General features: G+C 35.6%; 1 protein-coding gene across 5 annotated transcripts in view; it reads left to right on the top strand.

Annotated features, from left to right (window-relative positions):
- Nucleotides 1–15,221, top strand: part of LOC123629096 (histone demethylase UTY) — a 193,735-nt gene that overhangs the window by 48,347 nt on the left and 130,167 nt on the right. For all 5 annotated transcript variants that reach the window (XM_045539057.1, XM_045539059.1, XM_045539058.1 and 2 more), the window contains exons 5-6: nt 9,716–9,774; nt 13,019–13,139. In XM_045539057.1, coding sequence (XP_045395013.1) covers nt 9,716–9,774; nt 13,019–13,139 — 180 coding nt within the window. The remainder of the gene's footprint in view (nt 1–9,715; nt 9,775–13,018; nt 13,140–15,221) is intronic.

Here is a 15,221-nt window from a genome sequence, read left to right as displayed (position 1 = left end):
TGTTTACCTTTTCAGTAAAACAACTTTTTGTTTCATTGATTTTTTTTTTTTTTGTGGGGGGTCGGGGTTCGTATGTTTGTTTATTTTTATACTGATCTTTATTCTGTTCCATCTACTAATTGGGGCTGTGTTTTTCTTGCTTTTCTAGTTTCTGAGATGCATAATTAGGTTGTTCATTTGAAGTCTGTTTACATTTTGGATTATATACGTTTATTGCGGTAAACTTTCCCCTTAGAACTGCTTTTGCTCTATGCTGTAGGTTCTGGTATGCTGTCTGTACATTTTCATTTGTCTTAAGGAGTTTTTAAATTTTATTCTTAATTACTTCACTGACTTGTTTGTTCAGGAGCATGTTGTATCATTTTAATGAATTTGCAGAGTTTCTAATGCTTCTTTTGTTATTCAGCGACTTCTATTCCATTGGTCAGAAAAGATTTTTAAAAATTAGTTAAGACTTGTTTTGTGGCCTAAAATGTAGTCTGTCGTGGAGAATGGTCTTTGTCCTTCGAGAACAATGTGTATTCTACAGCTATTGAATAGAATGTTCATTAAATGTTAGGTCTGTTTGGTCTAGAGTATACTTTAATTCTGATGTTTTTTGTTTATTCTTTGTGTGGATGATCTGTCCATTCCTGAACATGGGTGTTGAAGTTTCCTACCATTACCGTATCTCCTTTTAGATCTATTAATATTTGTTTTATATATTTGGGTACTCCAGTGTTGGGTGCATATGCATGTAGAATTGTTATGGTCTCTTGCTCTTGATCATTACGTAATGGCCGCTTATTAATAATTTATTTTAAATCATTCTTTATTTTATCTAAATATAGCTACTCCTGGCCCTTTTTGGTTTCCATTTGCACAGAATATCTTTTTAAAATTCTTTTTTTTTTTTGGTAGAGACATAGTCTCTCTATGCCTACTCTAGAACTCCTGGGATCAAACAATCTTGCCATCTTTGCCTACCAAAGTACTGAGATTACAGATATGAGCTACTGTGCCCAGCCTGGAATATCTTTTGCCATCCCCTCAGTTTCAGTCTATGTATGTCTTTGTACGTGAAGTGAGTTTTTTGCATACATTATGTTGGGTCTTTTAAAAAAATCCATTCAGGTAGTCAGTGTCTTTCATTTGAGAATTTAATCCATTTACATTCAATGTATTATTGATAGGGAAAGCTTTACTCAGGCCATAATATTTGTTTTCTGGTTATTTGTAAATCTTGTCTTTCTGTTTTTCTGTATATAATAAAGTGTTTTTCTCCAGTGGAATGTTTTGGTTCTGTGCTATTTATTTTTGGTGTATCTATTACAGATTTTTGCTTTGTGTTTACCATTAGGCTTACAAAAAACAGTTTATAGTTATGTTATTTTAAACTGATAACAACTTTGGTTACAAAGAAAAGGCAAGTAACAAAAACTAAATTTAAACACTTCCCCGTCTCCCACATTTTGACTTTTTAATGTTTCAGTTTATATCTTTTTATGTTGCCTACCTCTTAACCACTTGTAATTATTATTCGTTTTAGCTGTTTTGTCTTCTAAACAAACCAGAATTGCAACAATGCATAGCTGGTTCTAGATGGCATCCTATAGTTTATTAAGGTATCTTCACTCTTTTTTCTTTCCTTTTCCTTTTCCTTTCCTTTCTTCTTCTTTTCTTTGTCTTTTTTTTCTTTTCTTTTAAGAGACAGGTTCTTACTCAGGTCACCCAGGATTGGAGTGCAGTGGTACAGTCATAGTGGACTGTATCCTCCAACTTCTGGGCTCAAGTGTTGTTCCCACTTCAACGTCCTGAGTAGCTGGGATAACAGATGTGTACCACTACATCTGGCTTAAAAATTTGTTTAGAGATGTGATCTAGCTGTGTTGTCCAGGCTGGTCTTGAATTCCTGGCCTTTAGTGATTCTCCCACCCTGGCCTCCTAATGTGTTGGGATTATGGTTGTGAGCTACTGCACTCAGCCAATAGTTTGGTGTTTTATTTTTCATATTTAAGATAAAAGTGGTTTACTTACTACTTCAGTTGCATTATTGGGATTTTCTGAATTTGTCTACTTTCTCTTTTTCTAATCCTGTGAGTTTTTTTTTTTTTTTTGCTCCAAATTTGCGTGCTTTTCTTTCAGATTGAAGACCTCCACTTGCCTTTTTTTTTTTTTTAAAGACAATTTTGGTGAGTATGAGTTTCCTCAGTTTTTGTTTGTCTGGCAAAGTCTTTATCATTCTTCCATGTTTGAAGAATTTTTTGTCCAGTTTGGGTTGGCAGTTATTTTTATTTCAGGACTTCGAATGTAGCATGCTATTCTCTTTTGACCTACAGGGCTTTTGCTGGAGGTAACTCCTATTGTTTCCCAGTCTAAGGAAGACTTAAAGTGAACACCAAAACAAATGTTGCTTTGCAACTAAATCACTGCCTTTCTGTTGTTTCCCAGTCTGGGGAAGACATAGTGCTGCAAGTTAAATGTTACCGCATAACCATATTGCTACGTTGCCATGTTTCCTAGTCTCAGAAAATGTTAAGCTGGCACCAGAACTGAATCTTGGCATTTTGGTTGTTTCCAGGCCAGGGGAAAACACTACTTGAGTACACGGGCCCTGTGAGTATCCAGCCAGGGATTTGGACCTTATTGCCAGTCATGCCGCTTGCAGTGCATGGTGCTTGGTAGTTTCTTCATTGTGGTGCTTCTGCTGACAGGAGTGCGGAGTAGCCACCAAGATTCTTGTGCCAGTAGCTGCCATCAGCGACCCCACTCTTTGTCCCCAATTTATTACAGGTGGTGCAGCCCTCCTGATACCCCAGTGGTTATCATGGAGCAGGACTGGAATGGACTTTCTGCAGATTCCCAGATAACAGGGGAGATCGAATGTCTACATCCAGTTCCTTCCTCTCTCATCTTTGAACTTGTGGGTCTAGGCAAAGTCTCTGTGGTTGGTGTTATGCTGGCTTGGGGGAGGGGCAGCACAGTCTGAACTATTTTTCTTACCACTTGCTGCTGCTTTTGATTCTGCAGACCTAGGAGGTTTCTCTACTTCTCCTCTGAGTTCACCATAACATGAATATACACATCCACCCAAGCCTTGCATGAGAAAGCCTGGAAGTATTCTTATGGTATTAATAGAATAGTTTCTAATTGTATTTATGTCAGTGGAGTGATACCAGGGGATCTTCAATTCTGCTGTCTTGGTGATGTCAGCTTCAGACAGTGTGAGATTTCTTTCTTTTTTTTTTTTTTAAATGCAGCATAGTGCCTTTGTGATCTTCTCTTGTGGAATGTGTGAATGGTTCATTGTTCAACAATTCATATATTGAGTGACATTTTTATTGTTTTTAGTTTTGGGCTCTTATGAAAAGAATAGATGGGAACATTCATGTAAGGTAGTTTTGTAAATGTAAGTTTTTATTGCTTCAGGATTAATGTCAAGAGTACAATTACTGGGTATGGTGTGCACATATTTAGTTTTATAGGAAACTACTGTACACTTTTCAGTACTGTACAAGTTAAATTTCCAGGAGCCATAAATGATTCAGTTTTTTCATTTCATCTTCATTGTTTGATGTTATGAAAAAAATTTCATGGCCATTATCTTGAGTGGATGGTGTCTCATTTTTGATTTGTATTTTGGTTGCATGTGGTTTTAATTTCCATTTTCCTTGTGGTTAATGATATTGAATGTATGCTTATTTACCGGTAGTATATCTCTTTGGTAAATTGTTTTCTTGTTGTTGTTGATGTGTTCTGACTAAATTCTAGTTCACTAATTTTTTTTTTAACTGTTAGGTTTTAAGAGTTCTTTATATATTCTGTTAACCAGTCCTTTGTGGGATGTGTGGTTTGCAAATGTTTTCTTCCAGTTTATTTTGTCTTTTCAAACTCTGAACTCATGGTCTGTCGCATAGGTTAGCATTAATTTTGATAGTCTAGTTTCTTAGTTTATGAATTGTGCTTTATAATTGATATCTATAACATATTTAATGTTTTCTCTTTCTTAGATTTATTTAATTTTTTTTTTTTTTAGAGATGGGGTCTTGCTGTATTGGCCAGGCTGCTCTCAACTCCTGGGCTTAAGTGATTCTCCTGTCTCTCTCCTCATAGTAGACTTCTCATGTAAGGGTTGAGTAGATGTGTATATTCAAGTTTCCACTGGGCTTTGTTGACACTCTCTGTATAGCTGGGCAAACTAGAAATCCAGCACTCCTTTCTATCCCTCTTAACATCTTTCTGGTGAAAGCTAGACACTAACTAATACTACCTTGCTGAAAATAAGAGAATGTGTGAGGTCAGTTCTTTTATTGGGCTCTTCTGATGCAAGGGAAGGCTGGAGCATTCAGAGTGCCAACTATGCTATCCCTACTTCTGCATGGTTGATACTAGGGTTATGTGGTAACCCACGTCCTTCTTGGGACTTCGTAGAGGGTACAGAGTTCTGAATAGCCTTTCATTGTCCCTATTTATTTCTGCCACATAGGGAGGGAGAGATGTAGCTCCCATGCAAGACCATGGTTACAATATCTTGGTGATTCAAGTGGAACATTGCCTACTTTCACTAAATGGAGATATAAAATAGCTTTCATTTCATCACTATTGACACTATCCAGTGAGAGATATTGGAGCATTGCCTGGTTCTAATGAGGAAGGGATGGTATATCAGCTTTTTCTTTGGTCTTGTTGAAAATACCATGCAGTAGTATCTGTGTGTTACTTGTGTTTGTGCTGTGTTGAGTATAGAAGATTAATTCTCCTCTTTATTGATACCTCAGAGGAATCAGAGTGGCATCTGCCTTTGCTAGCAGTGGATGGAATATAAGCTTTTTGCTTGTCCTGCTGACACTAGTCTGCTGGGGAATCGGAACACTTTGCTTGTTTCTGAGTGGTAGTGGATGGAATGTCAGCTCCCTGCTTAGCCTCATTGCGGTCTTGGTATGTGTGTGTGGTGGGGGAAAAGGGAGGTGGTGTTGCATTTTTCCTCCCTTGGATTTTGGCTATGGTGTTTTGGATAAATTTTCGATTATGCCACTCTTTTCATGGTCCTTTGGCTAGGAGTGATGGACTTGTTTTTTGGTGGCCTGGCATAGAGTTTTCTGCAGTGCCCTGTCAATAACAAATGGAGGACAATAAGGAAAGACAGAAAGTTCACCATGTTGTCATTTCCTGAGTCCCAAGGTCCCTAGGCAATTCTGTTTCTGGTTTTCTCTTATGGATTTTTAGGCAAGTCCTGAATAGCGCTCAGTCTTAGTATTGATTATTCACAAATACTTAAGTGAGATCTTAAACTTACTGCATTTCAGTACAGATTTTTCCAGTCTGGTTGATGGTGATACTACTTAATGGATCTTGGTTCTGTGGAAAGTGTTCTTTCTGATCCTTTCAGATGGCTCTTTCCCTAGCGTTGGTAGTTTTCTTAACAAGCACTTAAACCTCTGTAGATCTTGAGTTGTATGTGCAGATCTCTGCTTTATAGTATTCTGTGCCAAAAATCTCTTAGCTATATTGTTCCTGTATTCTCAGGTCTGAGTCCCTGTGGCCTTATCTAAATTCACTCCTGTGTCATAGCTTGGAAAAATTTCAGGAGATCATTCATAGGATAATCATGGAGATTATATCACTTGTTTCCATTTTTCAGAAATAACAGTCCTGGTTAATCAGTATCTAACATTCAACTTTTGTTTCATGATTTTATTTTTTTTCCCCTTTTCTTTTCTTTTTTTTTTTTTTTAAGGAAATAAGAATTCTTTTGGTGCTTGTCTTTTAATACCTTTATTTACCCAACTTTGTCTTTATTGTGTTTAAAAGTCTTTCCTGGGCAAATAAAGTTAGATTTCGATTTGTTTATTTTGTTATATTTTCGTATTGTCTTCTACTTACGCTTAATGATAACTGGTTTTCTATTATCGTAGTAAAGTTTTAGCTAAAATCAAGTAGTGTAACCAGGTTTTAAGAAAAATATTAAGCAAATTATAGTACATTTGATTTGTGGACATTCATAAATGTGTTAGAATTGTACTTGAATGACAAATTTGAAAGATGGATTAGGAAGAGATGGAAAACTGTCTAGGCATGTAACGCTTTCGTAAACAAAGATCTAATTTAAATATTTTATGTTAAGGCAAATACATTGTTATAATCATTTTCATTTTTTTGTGAGCATACACATTTCCTGTTTTCAGTACTTTCTCACACCATTTTCTTTTTATCTTATGAGTTAATTGTAAGCAATTGAAATAGATTTATTGAACCATCAATTTTCCCTAAGCAGGATAATTAAGTGTTTTACTTTAAAATGTTAGTAGTAGACATCCTTGGTATTAGGCCATTAAATATGAAATGTCTAATTTCAAATCAAAAGTTTAGTGTATTATATCTCAAGGAAGCAGTACAATTAATCAAAGTATATGCCTAAACTATTGACACAGTTTTGTCATCTCCATGGTAGCTTGTATATGCCAGCAATGAAGAAGCCAGGAGAGTGAGTGGTGATGAAATTGTTAAAAGTGTTTTCCATACCTTGTTGAGAATTGAATATTTTTCCTTGCAAGAAGTGGCCCAAAGCCTTGGAGAATTGGTAGTAAGTTGGTGCAAGGTCTAGTGAATATAGTGGGTGACAGAGAGTTTCCAAGTCCAGCCTCTATAGTTTGAGCAGCATTTTTGCAACATGTGGTCTTGCAAAAGGACTGGCCTCTCGGCTGCTTAATTGCAAGCATCCTCATCATTTCATCCCATTGATTGCAGTAGACAGCCACTGTAATCGATTGACCAGGTTTCATGAAGCTGTCACGGATAATACCAGTGCTAGACCACCAGACAGACGCCATTAGGTTTTTTTGGCAAATACTTTGTTTTGGACTGTGTTTCAGCATGTCATCTTTATCCAGTCTTTGTGCTGAATGCTTGTGATTGTCAAAAATAATACATTTTTCGTCACAGGTAATATATAGAAATGGTTTGCCTTTATGTTGTGACAACAAAGCGACTCAAGCTTCGGGATGATTTCTCTTCTGTTGATCGTTTAGTTCAAGTGTACCCATCTATCCAGTTTATTTACCTTGTCCATGTGTTTCAAATGGTCCAATATTGTTGGAATAGTAACATCAAACTTCACTGCTAATGCATGTGTAGGCTGAGATGGATTCGCTTCCACTACAGCTTTCAGCTTATCATTATCCACATTGATCTCAGTTCACCCACACGGCTCATTTTTAAGATTAAAATCATCAGAATGGAACTTCTCAAACCATTGACATACTATATATTCATTAGCCACATCTTTCCCAAACACTGTGTTGATATTTTGAGTTGCCTGTGCTGCATTACTTCCATGACAGAACGCATATTAAAAAATAATATGAATTTTTGACTTGTCCATAGCTTCCCACAAATTGCTGTAAAAATTTTTTTTGAAAGATAATCACAAGCCAAAACATGCATTTGAAAGAATGAGGATATACCCTCACAATTAAAAATAAAATCAACCAAACAAAAAAACTCCAGAAAGTGTCAAAGTGAAATTTCAGAAAATATCAGCTGTCAAACATAGTACTTAAGGAAATCAGATATTCCATACATAATAACCTAATATGTGGCTCATATCCCTTTGATATTCTCCAGTTTTGGGCTTTCTGAGCTTTCAGAACCTAAGAGCAGTTTTTGGCAGGCAAGAAGTATGGGGAGCCCTTCCCACCTCTTTGTTTCTCCTCTTACCAATCAATGCCTTGTCATTTCAGGGGTGAATACTCTAGTAGTCCCTTACCCTATTTTATCATCTCTGAGTAGTACTGACACTGTTAAATAGAGATGTGCAATAGGATTGAGTACTCACTACCTATAGCAGTTATTAACTCAGCACTTTGTTTAGGTTTTGTTCCCTTCAAATGTCTGATTACCTGCCAAATAAACTACATCCATTCATATCTTTATCAGGGGTCTCCTGGGGTAATTCAAGCCAACATAGTAAGGCAAGAAGCATTTTAATACTACGTTAGAACTGTAGAAGTTTTAGAATACAATTTTTGTAAATAGAAGTTAATTCAAAAGCTTGAAAAAATACATATATATGTATCATGGTAGGCACTAAATAAAAAGTTTGCTTTTAATTCATCAAATACAAAGGTGATTACTGTTGTGGTATTTTCCTCTAGTTTGATCTTGAGGTCTCTGTCTCACGAGTAGGTATAAATTCTAGCCTTTCCCTGATGGGGATCCAGAAGCAGGTAGTTGTGGATGTTTACAGTGTACCGATAACTCTTTATCTTGGTGGATGGCCTAATGCCTATGTTAGCTCATGACCAGATGTTCCTGTCATAGGAAACGTGTTTGTACAAATGATCCCTGACTTACAGTGATTCCACTTAATGAGTTTTTGTCTTTACAGTGGTAAGAAAGCAATATGTATTCAGCAGAAGCAGTAGTTTGAGTATGTATACAATCATTATTTTTTAATAGGCTTTGTGTATAATTTTGCCAAATTATGTAAGTGTTCTGAGCATGTTTAAGGTAGTTTAGGTTAGTTAAACTTTGATGTTTGTTAGGGTAGGTGTGTTAAATGCATATTTTGACTTACCGTATTTTTAACTTGTGATGGGTTTATTGAGATATAACTGCATTGTTAGTCAAGGATCATCTTGTGCCTCCTGCCTGACCTGTGCTCAGTTTGTTCCTACTAAGGTAGCCACCTCTAGGAGAGCTTGGACCAGGAGAATAATTAGATTTGGATACGTCACAGGTGAGACAGGATACAGCACAACCAAACACATGTAATTGCAGAAGCAGTGTATTACATAATAGACCTGAGAGAGAAGAGGGTAGGATGCCTTGCAGGAACTCTTTGAGACACGTATGCTCAACCAGTAGAGGAGCACGTCTGGTTATACTACCATGCTGTTTAGTTATTCTGAACACATTATTTTTTCACTATGTTAGTGGTATGTTTTGTTTTTACTATTAAGTACTTACGAGTAAATAAGTGTGAGAAAATGATTATCAGTAGCGTATAAATTCAGTCAGGAATGATGGTGATGCCTAACAACCATAGGTTCACCCAGGAGTGGCAGAGATAATAATACCTTTGCTTTCTGATGGTTCAGTGTATACAAACTTTTTTAAAGCACAAAATTATTAAAAGTATTATTTAAAATTACCTTCAGGCTATGTGTTTGAGGTGTCTCTAAAACACAAATGAGTTTCATGTTTAGACTTGGTTCCTATCCTCAACCTATGTTTTTATGAATAGGCAAGTATTTCAAAATGAAAAAAATAAAAAATCTGAAATCCAAGACATGGTCCCAAGCATTTTGGATAATAAGGGTTGCTCAGCCTGTACTTTAAAATACTCTTGGTTTCTTTTTAGTTCTACTTTTCTTATAACTTTAAAATTGATTCCAATTCAAAAAGTAGAGAGAACCAAAGAAAGTAGAGAGAGAATAGAGGAACATAATCTGATGATTTTCTTATCCCTGAATGTCTTTTAGATTTGTTCTAGAGGATTCTTCCAGTTGATTTTTGATTTCAGGGTGTACTTGATTAAATAGAAAGTGAACTGCTTCCAAGTTGTTTGGCTTCTGTGTTACCTGTTTGATCCATGGTTTCTTTTAAATGTGTTGTAATACATGGTAGAGTATTTGAAACCCAAAACATTTTGTGTACTTTATTTATTATTAATATGTTTATAACATGTATAAAATATTTTATGAAAGTTCTTTTATCTTTTTTCTTTTTTTAACAGAATGCTGCCTTTTTATATGGCCTTGGTTTGGTCTACTTCTATTACAATGCATTTCATTGGTAAGTTGACTTACACCATGTAGTTCCGGTAAATTGTGTGTGTGTGTGTGTGTGTGTGTGTGTGTGTGTGTGTGTGTGTGTGTAACGAACACATAAAATATTTTAATGTCCTTTGCCATACATTTTTAGTAGTATCATTTTTACCTTTTGGGACTTCTAATGAAGTTTGACCACACTGCCTCCACTCAAAACCCGTGCTGATATAGGTGTGTTAGCCAGTAACTGGTAACTTGATTATAAACCATAACACCTCGCTAACTCTAGTAACCTGATTTATTTGTTTATCATTCATTCATTCGTTTATTTATAGACGGAGTCTCACTCTGTTGCCCTGGATAGAGTGAGTGCCATGGCGTCAACCTAGCTCACTACAACCTCAAATTTCTGGGCTCAAGCGATCCTCCTGCCTCAGCCTCCTAAGTAGCTGGGACTACAGGCATGTGCCACCATGCCTGGCTAATTTTTTCTGTATGTATTTTTAGTTGTCCAGATAATTTCTTTCTATTTTTAGTAGGGACGGGGTCTCACTTTGCTCAGGCTGGCCTCGAACTCTTGAGCTCAAACAATCTACCCGCCTCGGCCTCCCAGAGTGCTAAGGTTACAGACGTGAACCACCGTGTCCCACCTAATAACCTGATTTAAACTCTCAGCTTCCTACTAATAACAACAATGATATGCTTCAGTGTTGAGGATTAACTATAATAGTAATATATAAGATTTGTAAACGCTAAAGTGTAGGAAACCTTTTTAGCCCTGTTCCTGTTCCCTCCCACCCCTGCATTTGAGAGCTGTTAGAGTGCAAAGGAAGATAATTGAATACATAGCTTAAGATTTACAACAATGTTGTGTAGGTTACCCTAAATATATTTATCACAGAGTTCTTAGATTTGCATTTATATAATCATTTGATATGGCTTTCCACAGATGAATATTTAACTTTTACATGGATAGCTTTTCCTACCATTTATTTTTCTTCTGCTGCTGCTTTTGGGCCATTTAATTATGTCAAGTTTAGACGCACTGAATTGTTTGTGAGGTGCCCTGTGGATTAGAGATGCATATAATCATTTTGTTTTTTTGTGAATGATGCATTACTTTAAAAGATCTTAAACCTGCCTCTTTGTATAATAAGTCATATTTAAAGTCAAGAGGAGATTGGGACCACTTTGAGGTCTCTGTAAGCTTCTTGAAGATCTTACTTATAGAATTCACAATTCTGAACTTTTAGAAGTCTAAAAGGTCTTAGAGATCACTTAGTTTATTGTCTTAATTTTATCGATGGGGGAAATAAGATGTGTTAATTTTTATTCTCTGTTATTTAACCATTTATTTAGTGACATAAGCAGGCCTGGTGTTCTGGTCTTCAGTCTAATAATTTAAAGCATAATTTCTACTGAAAGAAAAAATAGCATATTTTGTACATGCTTATAAGTGACGTTGGAATCATAACATCTTTCAGGTCACTTATAATTGGAAAGAGTATAGAAGGTTGCAAAAGTCAGTGGTAGGGCCAGGTGTGGTGGCCCATGCCTGTAATCCTAGCACTCTGGGAGGCCCAGATGGCAGGATCTCTTAAGCTTAGGAACTGGAAACAAGCCTGAGCAAGATCTTGAGCCCAGGAGTTTGAGGTTACAGTGAGCTATGATGACCCATTGCTGCACGGTAGCTGGGTGATAGTGCAACTCTATCTCCAAGAAAAAAAAAATATCAGTGGTAGAGATGGTAAAGATTAGGGAGATATATTTAGAAATGGGCAATAAATTGTACTAAACGGAGTAATTTATTGTATTTTGCCATATGTAAAGAAAGTTATTTTTAAATCAGAATTTATAATTGTTTCTCTGGGCATACAGATAAAATCATTTTAGCTAGCCAGAACTAATGTAGGTGAAATCTCTAAAACTGGTGACAAATGACTATACCCGTTAACAGTAGATGAGTATACATATGTTGACATACATAGTTTTCACATAGTTACAATAACTCATGATCTCTGTAGATTGAAGATAAGAATGTAAAATCAGTAGAGTGATAAAGCCAGCATGGATTCACAGTATTAACTGCTTTAATATGTATATGACTGTGCTAAGTTAGGTGCTAATAGTTGTGAAAGATTCATGTGTCATTTTTAAATGATCTCTATATGATTTCCCAAAACCCCCTATATTTCAGATTGCCTGGTATCACAATAAATGAATATATAATCACACAAATTTAGAATTTGGAAATGAATTATTAAAATAACCTATTAAAGGCATGTAGAATATTGCTTTGTGCTATTTTGTGGGCTAACTGCTATCTACGTCTTTTTGTGCTGTATAGAAAATTGACATTTGCTTTGGAAACATTTAAGATTCTAAATAGTTATGTTTAGGATGTTTGGAGATAGAGTAATTTAGATTTAAATAGATTTTTTTTTTGGTCTATAACTTATGTGTAATACTTGTTTTTGAGGAAGTAATAATTTACATAATTCAATTTATAAAAGATACTAAGAATACATTCATTGAAAAAATTAACTCTCCTTTTCTCTGGATTTTCTCTATTAGTAATCAATACCTGTTAAAAGATAAAATAATTAAGGTAGTGTAGAATTAGGACAAAGGTTGATTGGTAGGCCAATGAGTATTAAATTAAGATCGGACAACCCATAAATAGTTCCATATGGACACAGGTGCTTGATTTATGACAAAAGTGGCACTATAATGTATGAGATTACACTGGTCTATTCCACAATGTATATTACTATAGGAAATCCATGTGAAAAAAATTAAAGTTGACCGCTATGTATATTACATACTTGTTATAGTTTCCCAGGTGGATTGTAAATCAAAATGTGAAAGGCAAAAGTGAAGCTTTTAAAAGTAGTTCTCTGAGGATCAGAATAGAACCAGGGTTAATACCCTCAGCCTCTTACATTCTTGAGAACTTTCCTGCTTCCCCTCTCTGAGATGTTTCAGAGAGATTTATATTATTTAACACTGAAATTTTTATCAAACCTTCAAATATTGTTGAAAATATTTAACAAATATTTGTTAATTAACTATTTGTTAAATAGTTAACAAAATTAAGAAGTTATTCTGAGCTGTCTAATTTCTTTCTAATCTTTTTATACTATTCGTTCATATTGTTTTTATAAAATTGGTATTTACATTAAAATTGAGTAACCAGAATGTTTCTTGTACTAACAAGAGGAATACACGTAAGTTTAAAAATTTACAGTTTCCTATGTCTTTTTTTTCAGGGCAATTAAAGCATTTCAGGATGTGCTTTATGTTGACCCTAGCTTTTGTCGAGCCAAGGAAATTCATTTACGACTTGGGCTTATGTTCAAAGTGAATACAGACTATGACTCTAGTTTAAAGGTACGTAGTTGGGATATTTCCCAGATACACTGTTTCATTTGTGGGTGTGTGTGCATCCTGAAGCGTGCTGTTAAATGTTATTGAGAAGTATTGGAATTTATATTAGCAATATAAAAAAAGCGAAGTTTAGGATATTGACTAAAAGCTAAAGAAGACTTGGGATTGGGTTTCAAAATACAAAATAGGTGCTGAGACTTGCAAGGAAACTTTTCAGCACTGTAAGATTTTATTTTGTTTTGTTTTGCTTTAATTTTTTTAAAAAGTAAATGATCAGGAGTTGGTTGTTTTAATTTCATTTGCACATCAACATATGGTAAGTGACTGTCACTATACAGAGGAGAGTCAATTAGTGATGGTGTAAAAGTAAACTATTTTTCATTGTTTTTTAAAGGTGGAGGATGTATGTGTGATTTAAGATTAGGATTTACATTGAACTTACTAACATGAAAATGCTAATTAAATGATATTTATTTAAATTTACATTGTTTGGGGTTCTCCAGACCATCCTTAAGCTCACTAATTTGTTAGGACTCAAAAGAATTCAGATGACAATTATACTAATGTGTACAATTTATTGCAGTCAAAGAATATAGATTAAAATTATCAAAGGAAAATGACATACAGGTTATAGTCCAGGAAAGACACCAGGCACAAGATTTTATTTATCCTCTCCTGTTGCTGTTTTGTAAGCAGCACTTGATTCTCTCTGCAACTGTGTGTGGCAACATGAAGAGAATATTGTCAACCAACAAAGCTCTTTGAGACTTGATTATCAGGGTTTTAACACATTGACTGCCACCCTAGAAACATTTTTTTTTTCCTTGGGGCCTTGATGTTTTATTATGAAAATAGAGTAAAAACTTTGAAAACAAAAGGATCCTTTCTGATTTAATGAAAAACTTGTTTTTTTTTTATTGTTTTCTGTGCATGAGTTATACGCATCTTGAAAAACAGTTCACGTGGCTCCTATGGTGAAGAGATGTGTGGGTTACATATGCTTCATGAGGCCCCAGGCTCAAAACTAGCATGAGTTAAATACAACTCACTTGATAGTTAATGTGTTAATTGGGGTTTGGTCATGTTAGCCATGGAGCCACCATCTGCGTGGCTGGCCCTGCATGGCTGACCCCATCACTCAGTCTCTTGAAACAGGTCTGACTGACACCATGTAGTCCCAAGTCCCCTAACCCCCATAAATTACATTGTTAGCATAAACTGTCTAGAATGACCAAAAGACCCAGAAAAACAAAGACTGTTGTCGGGCAGGATATTTCAGAGGCTGAGAGATTACTGTCACCTTTCTTTGAATATGCAGAGTCTGGCCAACCCAGACTTGCTGTGTTAAGGCCTTACTGCATGCTGTACTTATTCAGGACCTTAATTGTTGTAGATATTTTATTTTATTTATTTATTTATTTATTTTTGGGATACAGAGTCTTGCTCTGTTGCTCAGGCTAGAGTGCCGTGGCCTCAGCCTAGCTCAGAGCAACCTGAAACTACTGAGCTTAAACAATCCTTTTCCCTCAGCCTCCTGAGTAGCTAGGACTACAGGCATGCACCACCATGCCTGGCTAATTTTTTCTATGTATTTTTAGTTGTCCAGCTAATTTCTTTCTATTTTTGGTAGAGACGGGGTCTTTCTCGCTCTTGCTCACGCTGGTCTCAAACTCCTGAGCTCAAATAATCCTACCACCTAGGCCTCCCAGAGTGCTAGGATTACAGGTGTGAGCCACTGTGCCTGGCCATTGTTTTAAGTTTTAAAGTACAAAATTATGCAAACCATTTCTACATTTTATGAATTTTTGAAAGAATGATACAGATGGCACATAGATGATCAACTCGAAACATTAAAACAGTTGCAAGTGACTATAAGGAATTTAGATGATGCTGTGGTTGAAGTGCAGCCGAAAAGTAAATACAAGGTTAAGTGCAACTGATACAGAGACTGAGACAGAATTTTTTATTTTTACTCAAATTTAGAGTGATTTTAACCAAAGGGTCTACTATTTGGGATACACATGAATTTGAAATTGAAAATAAGTACAACTATGCCAGCCTGTCGATTTTTAATCCTCTGTTAAA

The sequence above is a fragment of the Lemur catta genome, chromosome Y (genome assembly GCF_020740605.2).
Source record: "Lemur catta isolate mLemCat1 chromosome Y, mLemCat1.pri, whole genome shotgun sequence".
Taxonomy (NCBI): domain Eukaryota; kingdom Metazoa; phylum Chordata; class Mammalia; order Primates; family Lemuridae; genus Lemur; species Lemur catta.
This window is presented reverse-complemented; position numbering and strand designations above follow the sequence as displayed.